The sequence below is a fragment of the Motacilla alba genome, chromosome 2, assembly GCF_015832195.1.
Source record: "Motacilla alba alba isolate MOTALB_02 chromosome 2, Motacilla_alba_V1.0_pri, whole genome shotgun sequence".
In the NCBI taxonomy this organism is placed as follows: domain Eukaryota; kingdom Metazoa; phylum Chordata; class Aves; order Passeriformes; family Motacillidae; genus Motacilla; species Motacilla alba.
This window is the reverse complement of record NC_052017.1, coordinates 63,786,173-63,812,195: the sequence shown is the minus strand read 5'-3', so window position 1 is coordinate 63,812,195 and position 26,023 is coordinate 63,786,173. Positions and strand designations below refer to the sequence as shown.

At 40.2% G+C, this 26,023-nt stretch overlaps 1 protein-coding gene across 2 annotated transcripts in view; it reads right to left on the bottom strand.

The window, feature by feature from the left end:
- Nucleotides 1-25,708, bottom strand: part of CAP2 (cyclase associated actin cytoskeleton regulatory protein 2) — a 71,830-nt gene extending 46,122 nt beyond the window's left edge. Inside the window, exons 1-4 of one of the 2 annotated variants that reach the window (XM_038127029.1) lie at nucleotides 25,406-25,708; nucleotides 19,520-19,629; nucleotides 13,582-13,706; nucleotides 9,893-9,993 (exon numbers count right to left, since the gene is read on the bottom strand). In XM_038127029.1, the coding sequence (XP_037982957.1) occupies nucleotides 9,893-9,993; nucleotides 13,582-13,705 (225 nt within the window). In that variant the 5' untranslated portion in view covers nucleotide 13,706; nucleotides 19,520-19,629; nucleotides 25,406-25,708. The remainder of the gene's footprint in view (nucleotides 1-9,892; nucleotides 9,994-13,581; nucleotides 13,707-19,519; nucleotides 19,630-25,405) is intronic. The other variant, XM_038127028.1, reaches the window with a different exon arrangement.
- Nucleotides 25,709-26,023: the final 315 nt, after the last annotated feature.

Here is a 26,023-nt window from a genome sequence, read left to right as displayed (position 1 = left end):
TATTTCCCATTATTTTCCCAATCTCTCACCTCAAATCAGATGTCTGAATTAGTTCCGGACCTCCGCAGTGTCCTTGCTGCTTTCACTCATTTCTAGTTTTTGGGTTTTTTTTTTTATAGACCAGTCTCTCTGCAGCGTCCTTGCTGCCTTCACTCATTTTTAGGGTACCCTTTAACCTATTCTCTCTAATTTTTTTTTTCTCCTTTTTTATAGACCAGTCTCAATCACGTCTCCTCCTTTTTTACAGTCCAATCTCAATCACGTCAGGGTCACCGTTTGTTGTCATATATGCATATATGACAACAAGGCTGCTTTTTCTTCTTCCAGATTCACAAATTCTTCATTAATCTCTTTGATGACAGCCAAAAATCTGTAAGTCTCTTGACCTCTGTTCATTTCTACTTTTACAGAGAAGTTCCAAAAACAGATGTAATGCACTGATAGTTAGGGCCTCCAGAAGATTCAGCACAGAAAAATACTGAGAATTGTGTACAAAAATAAGAAGTCCACTCATTACCCAAGATGTGGTCTATTAACAGACTAAAGTGTTGGTGGTTTTACAACACTTTTCTTTTCTGAGCAGGTTTGAAAGTGTTCAAGAATTCAAGTTTGCCATTTCCAATGCAGACTTCTGCAAAGGGCCAAGTCACCTGATGGAGATTTCCAAGCCATCTCACTGCACAGCACACAGCCATGGATCTATCTTTGAAGGCCTCCACATCAGTAGAAGTAAAGGGTGCTATTTTCACATTGCAGCACATGATCTAGATGTAAGCACCTGGTCCCTGGTGCTTCTTTATAGACCAGACACAGCCACAAAATTGTTTGTCAGCTGTGCAGGATTTGTGCTGTCATTTTCTGCCTCTGAAATAATTATGTAATTAGTGATCACCATAGAAACAAACAACAGATAAAAAGAGCCAAACATTTTAAAAACAAGCAAAAACCACCGTAAGAACAAATGGCTTCTCTTCATTGCTAAAATACCAGGCCACCATCGTTGGCTGGAGCTTCTAATAACCAAAGACTGTCAAGACTGTATTTTAGAAGCACTGGGGTATGAGTAACAGCAATTAGTGATAAGCGGGATTTGACCTGCCTCCATTTTGTTGAATAATCCATGACTCCTGAGGCAAAAGGCTTTTCCAAGGGGAATACATTTAAGTAAAAATATTACATGAATATTCTTTGTATCACATGTCAAAGATTATGCCATGACAAAATATTTGAGTTTTGGTTTTTTTGGTAGTCTGTATTAGGGAGACTACACAGAAAGCACCCCAACATGCACAGGGAGGAAGTTGGCCACAGTCTTCCTGAGAGCTCTTACAGCTCTTCATCCTGACTAGTCTACAAAAAAATAAGCAGGGTTCTTCAAGAGTGATGGCAAAGGGAAACCAGCTCAGTTCAGGATTTCACTGAAGAACAGAAAGTGGGGTACATTAAAGTTTCACAGCCCTTTGAAGCCTCCAGTTTCTCCTGTTACCTGGAGCTACATTATGCATCTCTGAAAAAGGGCATTACTTCTTTAAATAAACAGAAACTGCATACAATGCACTGAAGTAAAGAAGTCTAAACGTTGTTATTACCAAGATCAACAGTTTTTTAAATTCAGGTGCCTTTTTCTTTCCTGTGAACATCTGAGCTCAGAGTTCTTTGGAGGACCTGGTCACTAGCGTTGAGGAACTATTTGTGGAAAGACCTCATTTCCCTGAGGAAAAGCAAACCTACATTTCCTCCATGGAGCACATGTAAGCCAGCACATCAGAAAACCAGAGAGATCTCGGGGCCTGCAGGTCTCATTGTGATCTGCACAAACATGCTTTTGCTGTGCTGGTTGCAGGCACTCTGGTTATTTTTCTGCTGAGCTGCTTTGCCCCTGAGGCTGCTGCTAAGCACCCCCACTCTCTATCACCAGCTATGCTGTCAGAAGCCCTTCCTTCTCAGTGAAGGTCCAAATACATACTAAGGGAGTTTCAGAAAAGACTTTACAATTTAGTTGTGCCCTTAGATGTGTTCCTAATTTAACAAATACAAGTTCTAGGAAGTCCAGATGCTTCTCTCTGTAAATTAAAAAGGTTACAGCACTTCTTGAGGTTTTACTTCATAAATATTCTTCTAGCAGTTATCACTGAGCACCCTTCTAAAGAACTGATTTCTTGACTTTGTCTGTCTGACAAGTTGCCTGATAAAGACTGGAGACCCACTGATTTCTAAGAAATTGCACCACCTTTAGAGAGAAAGCCTGGACAAATAGATTCTTATATGGAAAAGACTTTTTTGTATGTTCTGCCTCTCATGCACTTCAAGATAACTGGTGACAATGCACCTCACTCTGCAAGTAGTCCCACTGAGTTCTCTGAAAGCAACTCAAAGGCTAAAAGTGCCAGAACTTGTCTCCTTGTAAATTCACTTCCTCTTTCATCACCTTGAAAGAATCCCAGGCACCCAACCAAAATTGCTAACATGGAAGTCAGTTCAAAACTTAAAGCTCAGACATCTATAATAAAATTTTAGCATTTCTTCCCACCTGAACCATATTTTCCCTTTCAGAGGTGCTAAATAACAAAAGCCCCCATGTACATGGAGAGGGAGCCCCAGCCACTCCGAGAGGCAAGGATGTGATTAAAAAGCAGATCTGAACTAAGGTGTTTTTTAAAACAGAACATGTACTAAAGCAACAAGAAAGAAATATTTCAGCCTCAAAGTTCTACATAAAGATGCTTAATGAATCATTTTACTGTATCTCTGGAAAAAAACACATAATTAAACTTATGAAACTGTGCACCAATACTTAAACTGCTTTGCAGTGCAGATTAATTGTGGAAATACATAGTTCCATTTATGGGTGTCAGTAGACTAAAAGAAGTTAGCAGTGACAGTGACATGGTTTAATCTATCCTAATGGACTCTTCAACATTCAGAAATGTGACCATATTGATCATGCAATTCATACTGGATAAAAAGAGGCAATGCACGTTTGTGGCCACATTATACCCTCATCACTCCTGACAGCACTCCCAGCTTATTTAAAACAACATTCAAACAGCACACTGGTTTCCCTTGTGGCTTAATTCTCATTATTCACTGAACTCCTTTTTACTAGAAACTGACTGAAGAGCCAGATTCTGAGCTCATTGTTTGGTTTTTTGCTGACTACAGTGAACAGCCTTCTCAGTTTCCAAGCCCAGCATTTCTATACACTCAAAACAGTTGCAACCAACTAGCAAAATAAAAGCAGGTCAGGGATGGGGAGGCAGATGAGTGAAAAGAGTGTACACGTGCTCTTCAGAAAGAATGAGACTGAAAATTAATAAAATACTTACTCATAGCCTGTAGTAACAAATGACATCATTCAAGCACGTGTCCCAAAACGGAAAAAAAATTGGGGAAAAAAAAAGCATTCATGGATGTGTATATCTCAGATTGAAAGAAATGGGTTTGAATTATGTTACCAGTCCAACTCATAATCTTCACCAGAGATATAAGAACTATAAGTACCAGTAAAAAGAATTTTCAGTCACAAGAGGTTCATGCTGATGACAATAGCAAGGATGGTGTCTTTGTTTTTCTGATGGATCAAGAAAGTGTAACTTGGCAGTGGTTCACTAGAAATTACTGCTGTGAGAACCACACACCTCACAGCAATTGTGATGCTGAGTGCCTGAGATGACTGTCACCTATATGCTCTCCAGATCCTCGACTGCTTGGAAACAGAGGGAAAAGTAATTACCAAGGCTTCCTCATGGACCCTGGCTCTGTGCCAACTCCGTATATTCAATCCTCCCTAATAAGTTTTCTCCTGACTTTACACCAGCAAGTGTCCTAGGCAATGGCTTTGCAACAGGCTCGTGGAGACATTCTCACACTGTATTTGTGGCTCTGAGTGTAGGTGGTTCACACTCTAAAGCCATCTGTGATTTAGCTCGCTCTTTTAGCCATGCAATTTTATCACCTTATGATTTTTGGTTAAGCTGATGCAGTGGTTTTCAACTTGTGGAACTCTTATGCCTCTAGTCTTTACACCGCTTCTCCTGGAAAACCACCAAGAAAAACTGGTTTTCTGCCAGTTGACTCAAATATTCTCTTAAAGGGCTTCAATGAAAGAATTTTAGAGGGATAGCAAAATTACCATGAGCTAAAGCATACGATCAGTTCTGACTTTGACTTCAAATGGCCAAAAATGCAATGTATGCCTTGATTAATTGCTCCATTCATTAAGTAAATTGACTGGTAAAACATGGACCTTATATCTAGTCTGAACACTGAATATTATTCTGAATTCATCTGGTTAATTAAGGAACACTTCATGATCAGATTTTTTTTTGTAAGAGCAACTTATCCAACATTTTCTTGGGCAAACATGACGGATTTATCTTTGTTTTCACACTGCATATAAAGTTTCCCACTCAAATCATTCAGATACCTTTTTCTAGCATCCTGGGGAGATCAGAAAATCCTATTGTACTGAGTAACCATATACACATAATATCCTTTTTAGGGGGCAATAGTTTTAGACCTTGGTCTAAAATGGTCTGTAATGGTCCCTGATCAACTGCACTACTTTGAAATCAACTGCTTAGGGATTAAGTCAGGAACTGCTTCATATGCAAAGAACCCCCATGAAAACAGGTTATTAATAACTCTTGACAGCCTTGACTGTTTGTGTTTCTGATTTCTTATGTTTCTGACTAAATGCCATAAGGAATGTTCTCATTATATATTCTCACCACTATCCCCCCCGAATTTACAGGTGCATGTTTCTCGTGCCAGCAATACACAACTAAAAGCCCAGTACTGGCCACCATGGCATTGATTTTTCAATACTTGTTTGACTTTTATATCTTTCTTAACTTTTTAAAGAATAAGAAAAACAAGTGGTCTTTACTGCAATGCCAGTGTCAAGAAACTAACAGCCTGATCCACTTCCAATCAAAATTGTTGGAAAAACATGCACTCTTTCAGGAGGTAGTGTTCTAGACTTGGAATGGACAGGTCCTTCTTGCTCAGGAGCCATCTTTATTCCCAACCAGGTATTTTACAGTCCAACAGGTACAAGCATGTCTGCACAGCACTGCACCTGACTCAAAAAATCCTGCTTGTTTTGAAAGCCAGATTCAATCCCTAGGCCATATGAGAAGTTGTCCTTTAGGACAGAGCAATCAAAAGTTGTAAAACTCCTAGAAATGTCAGGTTTTTCTTAAACTAACCTCTAAATTAGGCTCTCAGCTAGATTGTATATACTGCATTTCCATCTTTCTTTTCCGATTAAAGTGAACATTCTTTATTGCTCATTTTATGAAGTATCTTGTGGTACATATACGGGGTGAGAAACATGGCTGAATTAGCATTACAAAATCAACTTTAACACTGACAGATTTCCAAGCCTGATTATTTCATTTTATTTTCCCTTTTGGGGGACAGCACTACCATTTTCCACCCTCTAAGGCTCCTTCTCTCAGTTAAGTGTACTTTGTATGCTGTCAAAAATATCTATCTTTTTTTTCTTTTTTTATGTATTCCATTTTCCCCAGTCCTGCACTAGCACCTTGGTTTGGTGTTTATTCCATGTAGCAGAAAATACCTCTCACAGAAATAAAAAGGCAGCCTGACAGCAAGCTTCTCTTTGGGCATGTTGACATCATCCTCTTCTCTGAGCTCTAATTCAACTTTCAACACAATGCCTAAAACCACACAGCCTCTGAGCACAAAAGATGAACACGAGAGTACACTTGTGCATTCTGTTGCCCTGTAAGCAAATTGCCTTGTGAATGAGGAATCAGTCAAATAATGGGTTTGATAGTCTGCATTTAGATAAGCTAAGATAAAGTGCAAAAGTGGGGGGTTTTTGGTGTAGCACAGACAGCAGCACATCCTGCTCAAAGTTCAGGGTTATGACCATCATTGACTCCTTCTTCAGCATCTCTCACATGAAAAGACAACATGCAGCCATTTCATGTGTCATAATTACTCTTTTGAAAAAAAAGAGGAAGGTAGGATTTTTTAACTCCACTCACAGTCCAAACCAGAGTGGCACTTTGCAAAGTGCATATATATGTCATAAAACATATCTCCTGCTTTCAGCTCTCTGTTTATAGTTACGTGGACTTTACTGGGAAGAAGAGAAGAATGTCACTGCTGTCATATAACAGATAATTAAATTCTCTCTGTACGTGCATGCCACATTTGTGGGGTGCACATTGCTTTCTCTGCTCACCATGATAAGAAACAAGTGCATGCACACAGAGAACTCCTGCAGACTGGATAATGTGCTGTGAATTACCTCTCGGTGCTAATCATGTTCAGGCAGTCATACATGTAATGGATTGCATCCAAACCCTCTTCCACTAAGGAGCAACTGAACCACCTACCACTTCATTTCTGAATGCTCCAAGCTCTTTGAGCTTTTGTTTTGAGCTCTGCATTTCAGCAGCTGGAAGTTGATGGAAGAAAGAAGGGAAAAGGCATCCATATTTTTATAGTTTTCCATTCCAAGATAAATAGCTCGGATGAGAGAAGAGGGAACATAAATGAATCACACAGACAATCTGTTCTTTCAACTGGTGGGGTTGGGAGGTTAAAAGATTTTTACAAATAAACATTTTTTAAAAGGCAAGTATTAGCTTATGTGTTTGACAGAAGGCTGCAATTATGCTCTGCTCTGTACCACATAAAATACTAAAATATGGAAATGTGAGGTTATCTATCCTTCTCTTGTAGAACCAGTACATTCTCTTCCTATCATGATGTCTCATCTGGTACATTACTCAAATTCAAGCCAAAGTATTCCACCACTTGAGATCACACATAAACAAAAATAATGTGAAGAAATTAATAATAAACACATTACAAAAACCTGCTTCTTGGCCTTCTAAAGTCTTGGTTTCTTTGCTTTGCCAAGGCGAAGAGCCCATCAAACCTGCTTGAGCCCAGCTTTCTCACTGGGACACAATCTAAAGGTAGACTATGTCTTCCACAAGCAGCTCTTTGTCCTTAACACATTTTCTGCAGTGCTGGATTCATGGCCTGTGCTGTAGAGTCACAATCTGTTTTATACTGTTTTTGAGTTTCCCTCATTCTGACAGAATGACAATTTTTGGTGTTGGCATATATGGTGAGTCAGCTTCAGGGCTGTTACCACCTGTAATGGTTGGTGACAGCCTCCAAGACACTGGTATGTCAGACACAGGTATGTCATACCAAAGACAGCTGGTTGGTAGCAGTCCTAGCCACATTCACTCTTTCACTGACTTCACATGTTCTACAGTTATGACATGGACAGCAGAAAGTGGTTTCATAAAATCTGTGCCTGTAAGGGATTTTGCATTTCATAGAAATATCCATATAATCACCAGATCTTTATTCCACAGTGACAGAATAGGGAAAAGATCTTATCTTAGCTGTTTAGGGTAATTTGTTTCAAAGAGAGGATGTAAAAGCCTAACCATTCTCCCTGTCTTTTAAAAAGTGGTTAATTTCTTCAGTGCAGTTGACCTCAGAGATTCACCACCATATGTAATGTAATTTGAATGAGAAATATCTTGCTCTCAAGATTGAGCCTAAGCAGGACTCTGATAAACTAATCTTTGTAAAGCCCACTATGCTGCTGTGTTTAAGAGAGCCAGAAGCTAGCTATTAGTTCTTTTTTGTGGTTTGTTTGTTTTGTTTTCTTTCAACAGACTTTTTAGAGTACAGCCTGCTGAAAAAACAGGAATGAGGCTCCCCAGCAGATACCAGTTGTGTCTGAATTCTCCTTTTTGCCAGGCACACAAACCACACAACTGTTACAGCCATCGGCACAAAACACATAATGTTAAATCCTTAATTTCTTTAGCATAATATGAAGTCTCTCTTTCTCTCATATTACCATTCTGGTCCGTCAGGTATGTGAGGTTTTTCAAGGCAACAGGTGTTTTTTGAAATGAAATACAACCTTCCCTTCAGCTCATTATGTGAAAGAGACAGCAGCTGCAAGTATAATGCTGAGGACACATGGTCTATAAGACACCCAGAAGAAAAATACTCCTTGTTCCACTTGTTAAGGTAAAGCACAGATGTTGCTTCAGTGATAAGCATGAGCATAAGGCAACCACAGTCTGGCTCCACGTTGTAAATGCAGAATCTAAGATTTCAGAATATTTAGTAGGCTGCAATCAGAATCACCAGTTTCTTTATGTAAAGAAAGTTAATGCAATGTCTAAGCTCACAGCACTAACAAATACTCCATATCACAGCTTGCATTACACTATCATCAACAATATGCTAGGGACTGTCCACAAACTTGGCTGACAAATTATTAATAATATTTTATATGGGCTCAGTTATGAGTAAGAAATAGTGACAAATGCATAAATTAATACACTTACTGATTTAATTATTTAAACATTTACAGATAGCGTATATTAAAAAGGGTTTAGCAATTTAGAATGTCTAATGCAATCCCTTTCCCTGCTTAGTATTGGTAGGAGGACTATTTTTGTATCACTCAGATCTAAACTGTTAAGAAATCAACTGCAAAATAATGATGTCTAATGAATGTAAAAACCAAGCTAGAATCAATCCTTCCCAGGGAGCAATCTTCTGTTCAGTTAGGTTCGCAATTCTTCTTCCAACTCTCCAACCCCCATTTATTTATTTTCCCCTAGTTTGTCTGAAGAACAAAGTATATATATTTTATAGTATAACTGTCTAGGATTTTTCAAATAAAAAAGAAGTGCAGCATTTCTTCAGAAAAACAAAGATCATCTAGGATTGCCTGGTCTCCTTACTCCTTCCTGTTTTCTAGGCCTAACTAGGTCAGAAACTCTGTCCTACAAACCAGAACATGTAACACCAGAGAAAAAAACACAGATCACAGAATAATCCAGTCATCTTTCTCTGCAAGTAGACTGGTTACTTGGTTGAACCTGAAGAATATTTATGTTGGCCTTGCAACATGAATCTCATTAGCTTGTAGGACTGCATGTTTTTCTGGCTACGATGTTTGTTATGTAGAGCAGCAGCAGCAATCAACAGGGAACCGTACACACAGAGGAAGGCCTGATGGCATGGATCTACTAGAAAAGTCAAAAGCATCACACTCCTTCTCATCCAGCTTGCACTGATCCCAGCTCTCTTGGGTGTGGGATGGTTTTTTATTTTTCTTTTTCCCAAATCTATATTGGTAAGCTGTTGGTAAGATGACTCCATCCCTTGTCAATTACATCACCACCCATTTTAGGGAAGACCAGCTTAAAAAAATAAAACAAAACAAACAAGTTCTGATCGCAAGGTTAAGATCGTAAGGTTAGAGAGTACTGTCATCATGAAAATGATACCACAGTACTTCCTCGCTACAACTTCTATTTTTAACAAAACGTCATTTAAATGGCTGTATAGTTTTAGTTTGCTACATTGTTACAAATGAAAGAGATGTGAGTAATAAAAACGAACAACCAGAACAAAATCTCTATATTAATTGGAATGATGATACACAAGCCTAGAAAACAACCACAGGAAGTTATGATTTATGGGCCCACCTATTGTTTGCTACTGATTTGTTGGCACATGTTCTTAATTGTGTTCCTGTCCTGCAAAGAGCTCAAACAAAGCCAACAAAACTATTCAAATTGCCTGTGACTGAGAATATTTATATATTTTGCATTTTATGGTGTTCAACTTTGGTGCTGTAGAAGGCAAGCAATCTTCTCTTATGAATCCACACAATCTTCTGCCATTCCTGAACCACCTGTACTCAGTATTTTATGCCAGGCTATCACTACAACAAGAATTAATAACTTAAGAGTTTGTTCTGCTATTAAGATACTGCTCTACTCAGAAATCAAGGCTGATCACACAGATTCCAAGACTTGTACACTTCCATCATCATGGGAAAATCTGAGTAAATACTTACATGTGTCTTCACGTCACCTTCAAGAATCTTGCTGTACCTGAGAAACTCAGCAACACTTCCGTTCAGCAGCCTATCAAAGGCTTCCACATATGGTGCTATGCCTGTAGAACAGGAACATTCCATTATAATGGGTTCATAAAGTATATAATGCATAGGACATGTAGCAGATGGAGGAGGTGTATCATAGAAACTGAGGAGATTTCTGTAACTTCATTTCTGATTTATGAAATCAGTGAAAAAGGATGTAAAATTATTTTTGTCCTAGACAGAAAGAAGAGAAAAAAAATCCTGCTCTTGGTAGAACTTGAATAGGAACCTGCAAGAGAATTTCCTGCGTATAATGCAGTGGGAAGCCTCTTTCGTCTTAAAATAACATGTGCTAAAACAAACATCTCTCAGCCCTTCGAAGGAGTGACCTGAGAAGTCTAATTCTCTTAACAAAATTCCCCTATTGTACTTTACCAAATATTATCCCTTAAAAAGAACCCGCACTGTACTTAACAACTATTTTTATACTAGTCCATTCCTGAAGATCTCTGTGATGTTTGGTGGCTTTTAATAGCAACCAATTCCATTTCCAGTAATAGAGTCCTTGGAATGGGTTGACAGTAGATTTATGCAGTGAGATATGGCTTTGTAATCTCCTCATTTTGTTGTCTCACCTTGTGAAACTGTCACTGGATAAAGAAAGCTCAAACAAGTCTTCCAGACGACATACCCCATTGACTAGATAGATGCTATCCATTACAAAGGATGAATAAAGCTGCTATTTTCTATATGGTACACAGAGCAGCTTCCTGATTAAGTGAACAATCAGAAAATGCAGATCGGCCTCAGTTTCTTAAGCACCTGGCTTCTACATGGCACTATGTGGTATCTGTTAAGATAGCAAAAACAATCTTTCCTTGGATGCTTTCCAACCCTCCCTTTACTCCCTCATATCTTGTCTATGCCTCAGAACCTTTGCCAGATCCAGCATGAATGACACACATGTGAATCTATGACGTATGTAGGATCCGAGAGAACAAGGTTAAAATTCTTCCCTGCCTCTCTCCCTCATTAATAAAGCCTGAGGATTGCTCTGAAGAGGTACCAGGCTTTCCCCAGAGAATTTGCTTTAACCTTTTGACACTATATAACAATTGTGTCCAAATTCATAGTTATGAAAGCCCTCTTTATTCCACAAGAGTCATCTGGCTCCATGACAAAATAAAAGACAGGCTCTGGCAACTGGAGTTTGCAGTGGCCTGTGTGAAAAAGAAAATGTAGTTAGTCAGCTAGGTGGGATTTCAAGGCTCCTTTTGTTCTCTTGATGCCATTCACCTATAATTCTGAGGAATTTCTGGGCTTTCTTCCATATTAAGTGTTTGCGTGTAAACCCCTCAAATGACCTAATGCACAAAAGGTTTTAGCTGTGGAGATGCTTTCCAAAGCCCATCTATGTTCTTTTTCAAAATTTGTGTATATTTCCAAAAGATTCATTCTTAACGTTTTCCTTTTAGAGTAGAGTTTTACATAACAGTTCACCAAATTCTCCTATGCAGAACTAGAAAGCAACGATGCTATTTTTTACTATTCAATGCAGCTCGCTCCCCGGAGCATTTACTAGAATTTGCTGTGGGCCGTGCAGAGCAACGGAACGATTTATTAGCAGTTCTGCTGTTGTAATGCCATTTAGGAAAACAGTAAAGGTACAGATCTCCGATCCTGTTTCTGATAATGTACTAATTGAAAAGCCAAGGTTGTATTTTTTAATAAGTCAAATTAAGGAATGGTCTTTTAGGAGATAGAGGTCATGGTTGAAGAAAGAAGTATACCTCCATTTCAACTGGAGATTTTAAAAAGGTCACACTATGGCTTGAGTGTCAGTTTTGAAGGAGAAAAATAAAGAAGAGACCTGTAAGACTGTTTCCTTTGCAGTGGCTGTGGCAACATGAACCTCTCCAGAGGCACAGTGACACAGGCACACAGTGGTTTTGGGGGCACCGTAGGTGTACCAGTCACACAAACTGAACACTTTCCCAACTGCACCAGCAAAAGCTAATTCCTGAGTCCCTGTGTGAGACAGCTCTGCCTGGAGATGTCATGCAGCCTGGCAAGCACCCCATGGTGCTGCTCATCTCAGCTTCTTACTGCAGTCTCCCAGTGGGTGTGTTTTATAATCACACTTCAACAAGGCTTCTCAGTTGTTTTCTTCTAGGGATCTGTTCGGGTATTCAGGCTCTGGTTCCCTGGGGGGTGAATCTCTTCACCTGACTGAGCTCTTAGGTCAGGTCAAGAATACAAGCACTTTTCATGGAAGTTCCTGGCATGGTGAGATCTCCTGTTCCGAAAGCAACCCTGATTCTGCAATACTGGGCTCTGGATAAATACAGATTCACCTAAATGGACTCATTACATGACTGAATTCTTTGAGAATTGCACAATTCCTAGTGGTGATTGATTTATTTGTCAGTTTGTGTACGGATCGTATTTCTCTGACTTTGCTACAGTTTGCTAGCTGCCTAGGTTTTCTCTGGACTGCAAACATTTTTTTACTGAAGCTTTTTGTGACTGGCTAACTCATCTGCCATGGAAGCCTGCTGGAAGATGCTCCTTTCCTGCCACAGAAACACACTGCTCTCAGTCAGCTGCTCCACAGCAGCTGCCAGTGTGCAAGCCCATGGCACACAAGGGTGCAGGGAACGACCCTCGCATGTGTCAGCTGGCATAGGGGACAACACAGCAGCTCACACACTTCACTTGTTGCTGTGTCAGTAAAGGAAACTACCTGCAACTTTCCATGTGTCCTGCAGCTTCTGTACAGCAGCTGAGTCCATGCTGGGATGTGCTCTTCTCTGGAGAATGCAAGAAAGGGCAAGGAATACAGAAAGCAAAGAACATGAAGCTAATAATGAGATGTATGCGGGCGTTCTCGATGAAAAAAAAAAGTTTTGGAGAGAGGAAAGAGCATTTCTATTTCATCATTTATAAAAGTACCACATTCGTAAAGTTATTTAGCCTACAACTTTCAGGTACCACAAATATTAAGGCATGAAAAACTGTATTTCAATGATATGATATGAATAGACAAGGAACAGGCTTTTTTTTTTGTATATTCTCCACTGTAGTGCTTTGGAGAGCCACTCGAGAACAGAGAGCTCAAGAGATAAGAATGTAAGGCCATAGATGTATAGCAGTCTTTAGTGAGCAAATGCTTCCAAACAAACTCATGTTTGATTAAGGATGTTAAACAAATTAAGTGGCTCTGCACCGTGAAATTCAGAGAGAGCTGTCAAATCAACAGTGTTTATATTGGTGACTTCTATAGGAATATTTATGCTGTACATTTAGGTGATGTCTCATTTCTTCTGCTAATTGGAATCAAGCAGACATCTTAATCTGGGGAGTTATTTACAATGATATAAGTTGTAAATATAATTTCTAAAATGGAAAGAGTAATAAAGCTTGAGACATGGACAGTATATTTAAGAAACAGTAAAATCATTAATTTTCTAGGCCATATTAGTTTAGAATTGTGCATGCTACTAAGCTTGTCACATGGCGCTTCTAAATAAAATTTTTAAAATATTTATTTTGATACAGAATTTGTAGGAGGTGGGATCGCATTCCCTCTCAGAAAACAAACATATACATTATTTGCAATTTTTTAATAACAGAGAGATGGTACTTCAAAATAACATACTTACTTCCATTGACTCCATTGATGCCATCACACTCCATTCCACCAGATCTGTGTGAATCTGAAAACAATGATTCAAGTCGAGTCACTGCTTTCTCCAATCTCTCCATTAAGCCATGAGTCTCTGCCATTCTGAAAAACATCATTATGGATAGAAACAGTGTTAGATCCCTCTCAGTAAAGTCCTTGCTTCATGCTGCAGTTCTGTTCATCTTGCAGCTTTTTCTTTTATGGTAAAACTCTCATTTTTTATTCTTTTATGGTAAAACTCTCATTTTTTAAGCACTGTCTTTCTGGAACATAATCAGTTGCAGTGAAGCAGCTGACAAAGGGTAACTTGCTTCTTTGTCAGCAGGGAATCAGATCAGCACTCAGCTCTGGCTCTTCATTCTAAGTAGCAGGTTCCAACCACTGCTAGTGTAGCTTTTAACAGTCTGCACGTGAACAGCTTATGACAAAATGCATATATATGCTCCCAACCAGATACTGAGATGACTGGAATAGTCATAGAAGTAATTGGTAAAATCTTATGCCTACAATTATTTGAGTCAGCATTTACAGAGAATAAAATACAGACACAATTAATACTCTCTGATTTTTGAAAAGGTTAATTCTGAAATTTGCCTTGGTCTTTTATACTTTCTAGCAGGACCCACTGGACTGAAGACTACACAAAAATCCAAGAAGGTCTTCTGTTTATTTTTCCTATATGATTTACCATAATTTTTTTCCTTACAGAAGTGCCTGATATGAACCAGTGTTTCCCAAGCTTCTAAAATCAATGCTAATTAACATTTGGATTGAAAAAAAAATCCAGAGGCCTGCTTGTGCAGTACTGCTGCAGTGCTTTTGATTTAAGATTAAACAGAAATTAGGTTACATTTTTAACAACTCACACATTGCCTTCTTTCCTCACAATGTGATTATCTTCTCTCTTACATGTGAGGCAGTGTAGGCATTGATATTTTTGAATATTGGCCAATCTCTAAGGAAAAAAGTGCTATATACCATATAGAGTGAGAAAGAGTTATATAAGCAAAGGCAAAAGCTATGTTTAAATCCCCTATCATTTAATAGAGCGAGTTTAATGTACACGTTCCCCACTTAAGGTTGTGAGTGTTTGATCCTCATAAGTGACATTCGCCAAGGGGTGTATGTGATGATGATTAACATGATCCCTGTGGCCACTTCCAGCCCCACACTAGGATGCATCCCCTGCCCAGCACCAGGATGTGCAAAAGCAGGAGCAACAGGGGAGTGTACATCCCCAGCTGGGGCAAGCAGGGAGTCAGAGGCTCTCTGGGGCCATCATCCCGTGTGTTCTTCCACAAGACACTGATTCCTGTATGGCTCAGAGACTAGAATGGTTAGGTAGACATGGAACAAAAGTGTAAATGTATTAGTTCCTAAAGAACAGCCTGCTAGTATTGCAGAGATATTAAAGCCTAATAGCAGATTAATAAAATGCACCACTATGCAACACTCAGCAACCAAACCAAACATTGCTGCTTCAGTGTCTCCACAGCCAGTGCAGAGTGCCTAAATGTTATAATTAATAAGAAAATTACCATGGAAATAAATGTTTTCATTTACAAAAAGTACTATTAATTCTTCTTAGTAAAATATAATAATAATATTTTTCTTCTAAAAATTTAAGCATGAGACAAAATTAGCTACTAGGACTGTGGAAACACGTGCAAAGCTCTTGTGCTCTGAGTCATGCTGCCTTTCAAACAGGGTGGGATTTCCAGACTTTATAAATGTAATGAGGTTTATGTTTGACCTAAAAGTGAAGCAGAAGATTTTACAGCATGAAACCTTTGAAAGAACCATTCTTGTGAGAAAGTTTTGTCTGGAATTTGTGGGGTTTTCCAATTTATATTTAATAAAAAATCAAACCCCCAAAAGAGGATGACATTAGACAGCATGCATACTAACAGTGTAAAAATTCAGAGGGGCTCTCTTGTCTTATCACAGAATGGGTCAGGTTGGAAGGGACCTCAGAGGGGTGATCTGGTCCAACCTTCCCATTCAAGCAGTCACCCCAGAGCATATGGCACAGGATTGCATCCAGACAGTTCCTGAATATCACCAGTAAAGGAGATTCCACAACCCCTTTGGGCAATGAGTTCCAGTGCTCAGTCACCTGCACAGTAAAGAAGTTCTTCCTCATATTCAGGTGGAACATCTGGGCATCAGCTGCTGCCCACTGCCTCTTGTGCTATTGCTGGGCACCACTGAGAAGAGCCTGGATCTGTCCTCTCGGCACCCTCCCTTCAGGTACTGATAGACATCAATGAGGTCCCCTCTTGGTTGCCTCTTGAGGCTGAACAGGCCCAGCTCCCTCAGCCTCTCCTCATGAAAGAGATGCTCCAGTTGCTTGGTCAGCTTTGCATCCCTCCACTGGACCTGCTCCAGGAGCTCCGTATCTCCCTTGTGCTGAGGAGCCCAGAACTGGACACAGCACTCCAGGTGCGACCTCACCAGGGCTGAGCAGAGGGGTGGGATCACCTCCCTTGACCCACTGACAATATACTTTCTTTATACTGCAAAAGGCCCACTATTCTGTTTGAAAAATCAATTCACTTAAAAAAACACACCTTAATGTTTTTGTAAGGTTACAAATATCCTGGCAGGAATGAGATGAATGTATCAGGGGAGCTTCTGAAATATTCAAACTTTTATAAGAATATTAAAACTTTTCTTAAAACAGAACATTGTTAATCCTAAAAAATATTATGAATACATTCTTTTCACATTTTACCCTACTACATAAAAGCCTAAAATGGTGTCTATTTCAAAAGTTCTGTTTTCAACCACTCGAAAATCTGGATGGTGTAACATAGCATACTAATACATAATACAGTCCACTAATTTCATCAGTATTTTAAAATATATTTTTAGTATAGTACCTATTTTTCTTTATGTGAAAATACAGTCTGGTAGGTTAGGGTTTTTTCATTTGCCTAAAATTTTCCTTGATGATGTCATCAAATGTCACAAAAATTATGCACAAACTTCTATGGAAGACCTGTCACTTTTTGGCCTCTTCAGTCTGATTTTGCCTGTGAAAGAATCCAACTGTTTGATTACAAACTCAATGATCTGAGGGCACACACCAGGAGGTCTGAGGAGTTTCACAAATGAGCAGACTTATAATGCACTACCCAATAAATGACCTTCTGTAAGACACTAAGAATACACATTACAGTGTCAGAAGTTCAGGGGAATAACCCAGCTCAAATACCTGAAGGATCTTTTTATGCAACGCTTTCCTGCTACAATACAGTCTCTTACTCACTATATTCTTCACTGTTTTATTCTAGCCCCATTAACTGGAGAACTACAATGTTGTTCTTCCAAAAGCAGGCATCACCAGCAATAATAGAATAATATATTGTTAGAGTCTTTAAACAGAAGTAGAAACCATTTTTATCCCAATCTTAGGAATGTCAGGTTTCTATTCTTTTTATACAGAATATTACACTTAATAATCATCATGTTTACACTATGTCTGCCTTTTTATCTGTACATTTATATAGTCCTCAGTACAGGGTATTTGCATCTATTTCTATATATATACGTACATGCTCGTCACGCACATAAGAATACACACAGTTATGCCTGTCATGTATGAATAAAGTGCAAAAACACTTTTGTGATTACTGTCCATAACACTAAAAGAGCAGTCAGTTTTACATATACTAATCTTACATTTACACCTCGCTTCACCATTAAATGACACAGTGTTATCTACCTTACAAACAACACAGGAATTAAAAGTTAGTGTTCTAAACATCCACTGAACAATAGCATGAAAACTCTCTCCATCCATTCTCAATCTAAACACTAACATCTTTGCCTATATTTTGGGATTTACATATTTGGCTCATGTTATGACACACTTCAGCATTTTCTTGGCCTATATTCCTCTCTTTATCTGATTACTTATTCCACACTGCACTTTGCATGGTCAAAGAGACACCACAAAGCCACAGCTCAAAAGGAATCAGAATACAAATGGCAAAGCTTGACTCTGTGAAGATACTATCTGCCATGATACAGCATCAGAGCTTACATTATAAATAAATAATAAGATTGGTCTACTTACAGTGTCAAATTAAATCTCTGCACATTAAAGAAAAGAGGATGTAAATATGTCTATGGCATGCTTCCACTCTCATAAAGCATGTTTTTACATCGAGACAAACTCTCTATCTCACCTGTCAGGATTTTAATTAAAGATTTGATCTTGAAGTTATGATCAGGGTTAACCACGTATCTTTTCCCAGAGCTGATGCTGACCGCTTTTAAAGAGTAGAAAATAACAGTGCTTCAACTCCTATGTAATCCTTATGCAGTTGCTCTCCTGGTGAAGAAGAACACTGCCCTTCACTGAAAATAAGGTCACCTAAAAGTCAGGAAAGGTGTTAACACACTTCTACTGACAAATCATTTAAACACTAATGTTGGTCATTGTCTCTTGGGCACAAAATCAAGACAGGAGATCCACAGCTCTGCCCTGTTTACTGCTAATGGTGTCTTTTTTGGGAGTGCTAAAGGCATGTGGTAGCCCTACCATCTGTCATTTCTTCCACAAAAGAAGTAAAGCTAAAACCAGGTAGAGCAAAGCATGCTGAAACTCAAAGAGTGGATTTCTTCTTCTAGACAGGCCTTGGGAGATCACTGCTTTCCTCCCCAGCTGTTTCAAAGCACCATTTATCTATTAACAGGGGAAAAAACTTGGCCGTAGACTAGAATTTCCTGACATACTGATCTCAAACAGCAAACTATAAGTCAAAACACACACATGCTATTCCTGTTACTACTGTATGTGACTTACAACAGAGGACAACATTGCTCCATCCTCAAGAAGAAACAAGCTGTAATGGATGCACAGGGAAAAGCAGTACAGTAGCATAAGGGGGAAAAAAACATATGATGACATATCAGGCATGTAACAATGGGGTTTTGAGCAAAGGAATGGTGCTACCTTGTAAAGTATGAAATTATTCTCACAAACATCAGCAACAGATAGTGTACAAGGTTCCACAGTTTGTTTTACTTCCTAGCACTCTATTTGAAAAGAAATGACCTGTTAATTTATTTGCTTTCCTTCCCTGCCCCCACTCAGTACCAGTTCTTCCAAATTCATCTAGCATCTGAAAATTGATGCCAGGTCTCTCTCATGCACATGATCTGATATCCTACATGTCAGATTTGGATTTCCTCTCTATGCTTAAAAAAGGCAGATGCCTAAACCAGAATATAGGCAGTAATGTGGCATTTTAATTGTATTTACCATTGTTGCACTGCCTTGGAAGTGGAAAATCACACTGTCCTTGGAAGTACAGCACCTTGCACAAGTGCTTTCTCTCTTAATCTTTTAATAAATTGCTACCAAGATATGAAATAAAATACACAACCCCCCAGACTGCCAGCTGGTACTATCAGAGAGCCAGTCAGGAACATTTTCTAGATCCAAAGCACTGCGTCCTCTGAGAGTTCCTCTGTACAATTTATGTCAACATACATCAAGGGAGGAGAAATGCATTCCTGAACAATCCCTCAAATTACAAAAGCATCTTACAGCACTTCATTTCTGACAATAACACAGACAGCCTGGGCCTGAAATTACTTTTTCCTATATCATCATTCAAACACCTACAAATCCAAGCTGTTTTGAGTAGGCAGTCTCTTGCCACCTTTGGCATGAGACCCAAATTCCTGCTGCATCCCATTCTTGTTCAGACCCCCACTGGCGTGGGGGTCTTGGGAGTTCCTTGTTCCCAGACAGAGCTTGGAAGCAGTTTAGTATCAGCTAGGTGGTAAGAAGGAGCACTTGAAATTCTTTGGGTTGCTATCATAAAAGATTCTGGGTAGAGAACGCAAAGGGAACAGTGGTGAGAAGAAAGTATGTGTTGGTAGACCAACAGGAACATTACCTTGTATGGTTTGTGTTTTGTTTTCCATTAGCTGTAGGGGAGGAATGTAAACAGAGTCTTCTCAAACTGATGTCAATTTGGATTAAACCAGAAGACCTCTCAGTAAGGCCCTGTGTGAGAAGAATGATTTGAGTTTCAAATCAGAGCCTTTTTTATTGTTTTGCCCCTAGATCTACTACAAGCTCATTTGGGAGCAATTCATTCTTAAGTATAAAGAATTATTTAATTTAAACCTAGTTGAAATAGTTAGTTTTGCATCTCAAACAGTATTAGAATTTTGACCTTTTTTTTTGTTAAGATGGACAGTTATACCTGAAATAGCAAAAAGACAAAAATGTCTGTATGACTTCTGCTTTTTGTGGACGAATGTGTCATTTTCACTATTAAGTTGATGTGAAGTCTTAGCTGACTCTAGTATACTCATCATAAAACATTTCTGTCTGTAACTCACTGTGTGTGTTAAACCCACTGCTATGCTATGAATGAGTCCCTTATGGCTGTGCATAAGAGTGTGCTACAGAAATTATCTTGTGTGTGGACTTCTTTCTTTGGCATAACCTCTGTGTTTTTAAAGGGCTACCTTTTATAAGCAAAAAAACATTTGCATAGAAGAAGTAAAAGCAGGTTCATGTTGAACCTCTCCCATTTAACCCAAGTGTTTTCCTTTGTCTGGCCTTATGCTGTTGGTACCACAAAGCATAATTTTCTGTTTGCATTCTGGCTCCTACTCTGCTTCTCTCCCTCTCCTAGTGATCAGGCTACTGTCTACAAAAGCACGCTGAAAAAGAATAGAGCCCTTTATTCATCCCACTGTTGAGAAAAATTGTAGAACTTGCATCATAAAACAATCTCTGTTTTGACAAATACCTCTAAGACTGTTGATGCATTTTAGATTTCTTATCACATCCCAGTTTAGTCCCATAATATGGGTGAGCAACTGCACACATCAAGCTGTATGTCTACAAGTCAATGTAATAATGACATGGAATGCAGTTAGGCCTCTGCTAATTTAATATGAATTCTTTAAAATATGGTATGTGTTCATGTATGCACTTAGTATCTCCTGGAGTATCAGTTCATTCCCTAATTATTGGGAAGTTCTGTGAAGAGCTTCTATTCCTTGCTGAATAATTTTGACTGTCATGAATTTTGTGATCACAAAGAGCGAGTTCATTATTTAATGATATACTGAAGCAGTCAAGACTGCTTGACAGTTTGTGTAAGCATGATTGACTGAAAATAACCAAGGCAACCCAGTTTCTAAGTACATTCTCCTATTCCTTTTATGCTCACTTTTCATGACACCACTGCTCATGGTCTTTTGTCTTGGTTTTATTTTCTTCTCTCCCTCAAATGAAGTGTACTAGTTTTAGTATCTGTTCAATCAACAGAAATGCAGTGTTCTTAGCCACCTCATTTACTATATATTAGTGTCAGGCTCTTCACGTAATCAAGCATCCTAAAGGCCTTACAAGCCATTTAATTACCTGTCACAAGCCCAATTACTGTATGTAAGCAGACTTGCTGAACCGAGAAAATACTGTATGCAGACACTGATTTTATTCAAGTGCTTCAGTTCAGTTCATAGTAACTGAACAGTAAGATCCTTTATGCTATGGTTCCAAACAAATTGAATTTGAACTCTCTGAAAGGGTAAATTCCACAAAGTGTAAATGTTTCAGTACTTCCAGGATGTGAAAGGAAAAAAACAAAAGAGGAAGTTAAAATTAAGTGAAAGGTATTGCAAGCTCTAAAAACAGAAACTGTGAAATTACTTCTGAAGAAAAGACAAGACTAGAGTTATTCAGTACCAAGATTTGCAACAGTTTTGTTTGCTGCGCTGGTGGCCTTTCACAAAGCTTCCACACCCTACTTCTCATGCATTTCCATATTATGTTGAAGCCTGAATAGCCGGGCTTGAGTTCAGCCAAGTTTGCAAGTGTTCCTGTTCTTACCAGAACATCCTGCTGCAATCTGTGTCTGACAGTCTCAGGCTCATCATGGCTGCTCCACTCAGCCTGTAGCCAGTGGCTCTTCCTCCAGCACAGCACCAGCCAGCAGGGCTTAAGCAAACTTTCTGCCATATGAGTCCTCCCTCTGCTGTGCAGCTCAACTGGGATCTTTATGGGTCACAAAAACTTAAGCTCTTCATGCATCTCCCATTCCAAAACTCATCCCACTGATTTTGCAATACTGCTGGCATTGCAACTTGTGCCTTTGCTTCTGATTCAGGATGAAATGGGCCAGCTGCTACTAAAACAGACCTTTCTATTTCCTGATATAACCTGGTTACTACTTAAGAGGTCCTAAGCTTTAATGATAATCCATGCAACCTGCCCACACACAAGACCGCAGACATTTAAGTATTTTATTTATCCCTCCTCTATTTCAGTGGGAGGTCTTGCGAAACACAGAGAAATCAAACTGGACCTACCATAGAGGCTTGTAAAAGTCAGCCTTTTTGAGGACTGCTGTTGCTTTAGAGGACCCAGAGCTGCAAGGTGAATTAGTCTGCTGTTTCTAGACAATGACGGATTACACACAGAAATGTAAATGATTCTTTGCATTCCTTCCAAAGAGCAATTAATTAAATATTTAAACTAATACAAAACATAGCTTAGGATCTGAGCAGATCTTCTTGGAAAAATGTGCTACTATTTAATTATGTAATTGAGCATTTCCCTGTTTCGTTTTTTAATACAGCCCACAAAAGCATTAAGGCTTTAATTCCCAGTATACTACTACTGGTATTTGGAATTCTACAAGCAACCTCTTTGGCTAGCTGTTCCCTGAAAAACTGTGGGTCAGACAAAGCAATTCCCATTAGCATATACTCAGGAAAGTAGTCTCAATGGGACCTTTTAAATAACAAAATGTCCCTGAAACTGACAGTGAGAATACCTTAAGAACACAGGTGAAATTAAGACAGTATGTCTACAGACTGCAGTGGTGTCTATGCCATAAAGTCTTGCTAAATGGTGACAGAGGTCACAGAGATTTAAGCCCCAAACTCCCTATCTTGATGAAGCATCTGAATCAGCATAATCATTGCCATAGATGTAGCTGTGCTCATGCATGCTTTTGTCACTTCAGCATACAGTGCTTAGTAAAGGTGTTGCTATGCTGGTATAGTTGTTAGCAGTGACATTCTGAAGAAGAGCCAAAACTTTAGACTTCGAAGTATTATGTAAGCAACTGGAGTGGACGCTGAACCACATGAAAACAATAAGTTCCCATTTGTTCCCTCTACAGCAAAAGATGCACTTCAAGTTTTAGAAAAAGGAATTTTAATTATTTATATAAATATAAATATATATATATATATCAGGGGTACTTTATCAGGCAAAATCCTTTAACCAGTTCATAATAAAGCAGAAGAATAACTGCAAAAATGTATGCCTTATCTATCATAGATGTTTCTCTGGTTTTGCCCCAATAAGCACAGAATGTTCTCTTTCATGTAGTCAGATGTTCCAGTAGGCAGCAACTGCAGCTATTGAATTTGCTGCTGTTGCACGTGATGTTAGCACTCGTGCAGAACCACTAAGAATATTATTTAACATATTTGGCAATTCATAATTTCTCTCCCTAGAGTTCAAACCAACTGCACTTTATTGCCACTGACAGGCCACAGATTAAAGCACAGATTATCTGACTTTGTTCAGGTGATGTTGCAAGTCAACATCGAGGCTGAGAGTTGAACACAAGTTGCCTGGTTTCCAGCCCTCCTTACTCATCTATTTTTCCAGTACCTGCTAATTCAGATTACCAAGAATTTTTTGACCTGGGTGAATTTTAATGACTTATTTTTTTTAACTTAAAGTGCCCAATGTATTTTGCATGGTTAATAAAAATTATACAGTGGGATCAGAATATCTAATGATGGGAGGGAATTTAATACATGTAATCTTAGTACCCTTGCTCCTTATGGTATACTAAGAAGCACTTTTCTTCACTGAAGTGAGAGCCACAGCTGACAAAGAATAATGAAAACATGTCAGAGATTGGTTCTACCCTTATAGTAAATAATGCACATCCTCTTCATTTTTATTTAATTGAGAAAACATATTTTATTCATTAAGTTTGGAGTTGTGCCTGTCCACCTTCCACATCTGAGCAGCATTCAAGAGGAAAGACACAAAGGAATCATAGGAGTATTCAGAAGACTTGCATTTTTGTTAAGCCCAAGACCAAAAAGACCATATTGTTGTATGTGCCTGGCTTTGTTACAGAAGGTAGATTGCCTTTCTTCTTGTTCAAACTGGCTCAAAATAGAGCCAGCATTATGAAATCCTAGTACTGAAAATGTATAAAACCAGAAAAAAGTTTACTATCATTTGCATAATGAGTAATTAAAAGGAAATGCCAGGATAAAATGTGCACAAAAATTAGGGTATCTGACTCACAGTAATGTCTTAAAAGGCCAGATTTGAGAGTACTGTATTGAGTTCCAACTCATTCCATCTACCACTTTACTATTCTAAATAATTCTTCCAGTTACATTTCTGAAGTAGGACGAGTCTTCTCATTACAATTTCAGAAAACAATGAAACATGGTAGTCCATAAACCACTGCCACTTTTGCCTGGCTTAGAAACAAATTTATAAAATCTGCAGGTTTATCCCACTCAGATCCCCTGCTAAACAGATCCCTTCCAACTACTTCCTAATGGACTGGCCTCTGTGAAGTGGGTTCTTTCCTGATATTTTACATCACTCAGAAACAAACATCATGAGGTAAGGTATATAAAAAAAGCTTTCTTCCCCAGATGGTCTTTGTTTTTTAAGACTGCCCCTACACATTACAAAATCTGAATTCTACTTGATAAAAATCCTCACTGTTGATGCTGTAATGCCAAGATACAAATCTACAGCAGCCCCAAAGTAAAGAACAGACTGCACATTTTTGGGGGAGGTCACAACAAGTTCTTCTCGGCTGTGTGCTGGCTGCGTCTCTGGGGGAGTGCTCCTGATGTCAAGCTACTGCAAAATGCAGGACGTCGGCTTCACGGGTCTTCATTTCTGCCTTCCTCTTGCCCCCTCTGAAAGCCACCGGGTATTTGAAGTATCTCTTATATATTTTTATGTAAAGGTATATATTACGCCTTTAGGACGCTCACCCTAAGATGCTGTTTAACCCCTTCTTCTGGGCTAAACCCGTAGGCTCTTCTGCCACCTCCACCACACGCACATCTCCGGCTCCAAGCGCGGGGGGATCCAAGGGCTCGGCGCCCCAACACCCACCGGCACTACAGCCGCCTGCCTCAGAATTAGATCATCTTACGCTGATTAAGAGAGTTCAGGACCGGCACCGCTTGACAGCCAGGTCTGCACAAACAAGCCGAGGACATTTTTAATAACCCGTCGGCTGCCGGGACCCGGGGCGGGGGCTGGGGCACAGCCGAAAGCACCCCCGGAGTCGCTCCCGGCGCTGACGGGGGGCTCGGCGGAGGAGATCCGGCTTCGGCCCCAAAGAGGATCCCTCGCAAGCGGTATTTCGCTCGGGTCTCCCCTCTCCCAGCCCAGATTACTCCCTTCCCACTTAGCACCCGGGGGAAGCGAGGGAGGCAGGGAGGGGGAAGATGTTCCGTGCGCAGCCCGGCGCAGGTGACAGGAGGGAAGTCGAGGAGCAGCGCAGGTCCCTGACCCAGATACCTCCAGGGCATTGCTCGCCCAAGGAATAACTCTGCCGCCCTGCCACCCCCGGCCGAGCCCGGAGTCGTCCCCACATCACTTTCTCCCATGCCCAAGATGTCCGCTGCGGCTGCTCCTGCCGCCGCCACCGGCGGGAGCGCACCCGCGGCCCCGGCCGCGCCTGCCCAGGGCCAGGGGGGTCGGGCCGCTCCCGGCATCCCGCCCCTCTCGCCGCCGCCTGCTCTTGAGTTACCTGTTTTGATGACCCGCGTAGGTTGTTTTTTTTCCCCCCTCCTCTCTGCAATGAAAATCCGCGGCCGGTCACTCGCTCCCCCCCTCCCTCTCCTCGCCGCGGCTCTCCTTCCTCCTCCTCCTCTTCCTCCTCCTTCTCCTCCTCCTCCTCAGCGGGAGCCGGTGTCAGTCAGTCACATCAGCTGCCCGGGCAGGCAGGGAGAGCAATGCCCAGCAGCTTCCGGGAGTGCCAAATAAAGACAAGTCCAGAGAGGGAGAGAGACGGTGGCAGAGATGGAGAAAGAAAGCAAAAAGTGGGTGGAGTGTGAAAATGGAGAGAGAGGGAGAGGGAGAGGTGTCTCACGGCAGCGGCTGGGAATCTGCGGGGAAATTGCAGTGGTGGGGCATCACGGAGGAGCAGGGGAGACTGCAGGCAACCCAGGGTGGAGGGCACCCATGGCCGCTGATATGGTGGCCCTGCTTTTGCCCATCGGGCGCACCTTGAGAGGGTTGGAAGTGAGCGCCCCAGAAGACACTGGTCTGGTCCACAGTGGGAAAGAAGAGGTCCGTTTGGAAACTATCAGACCCCTCACCTCACATGGCAGGGAAGGTCGAGGGCATCCTCATGTACACCTGGATA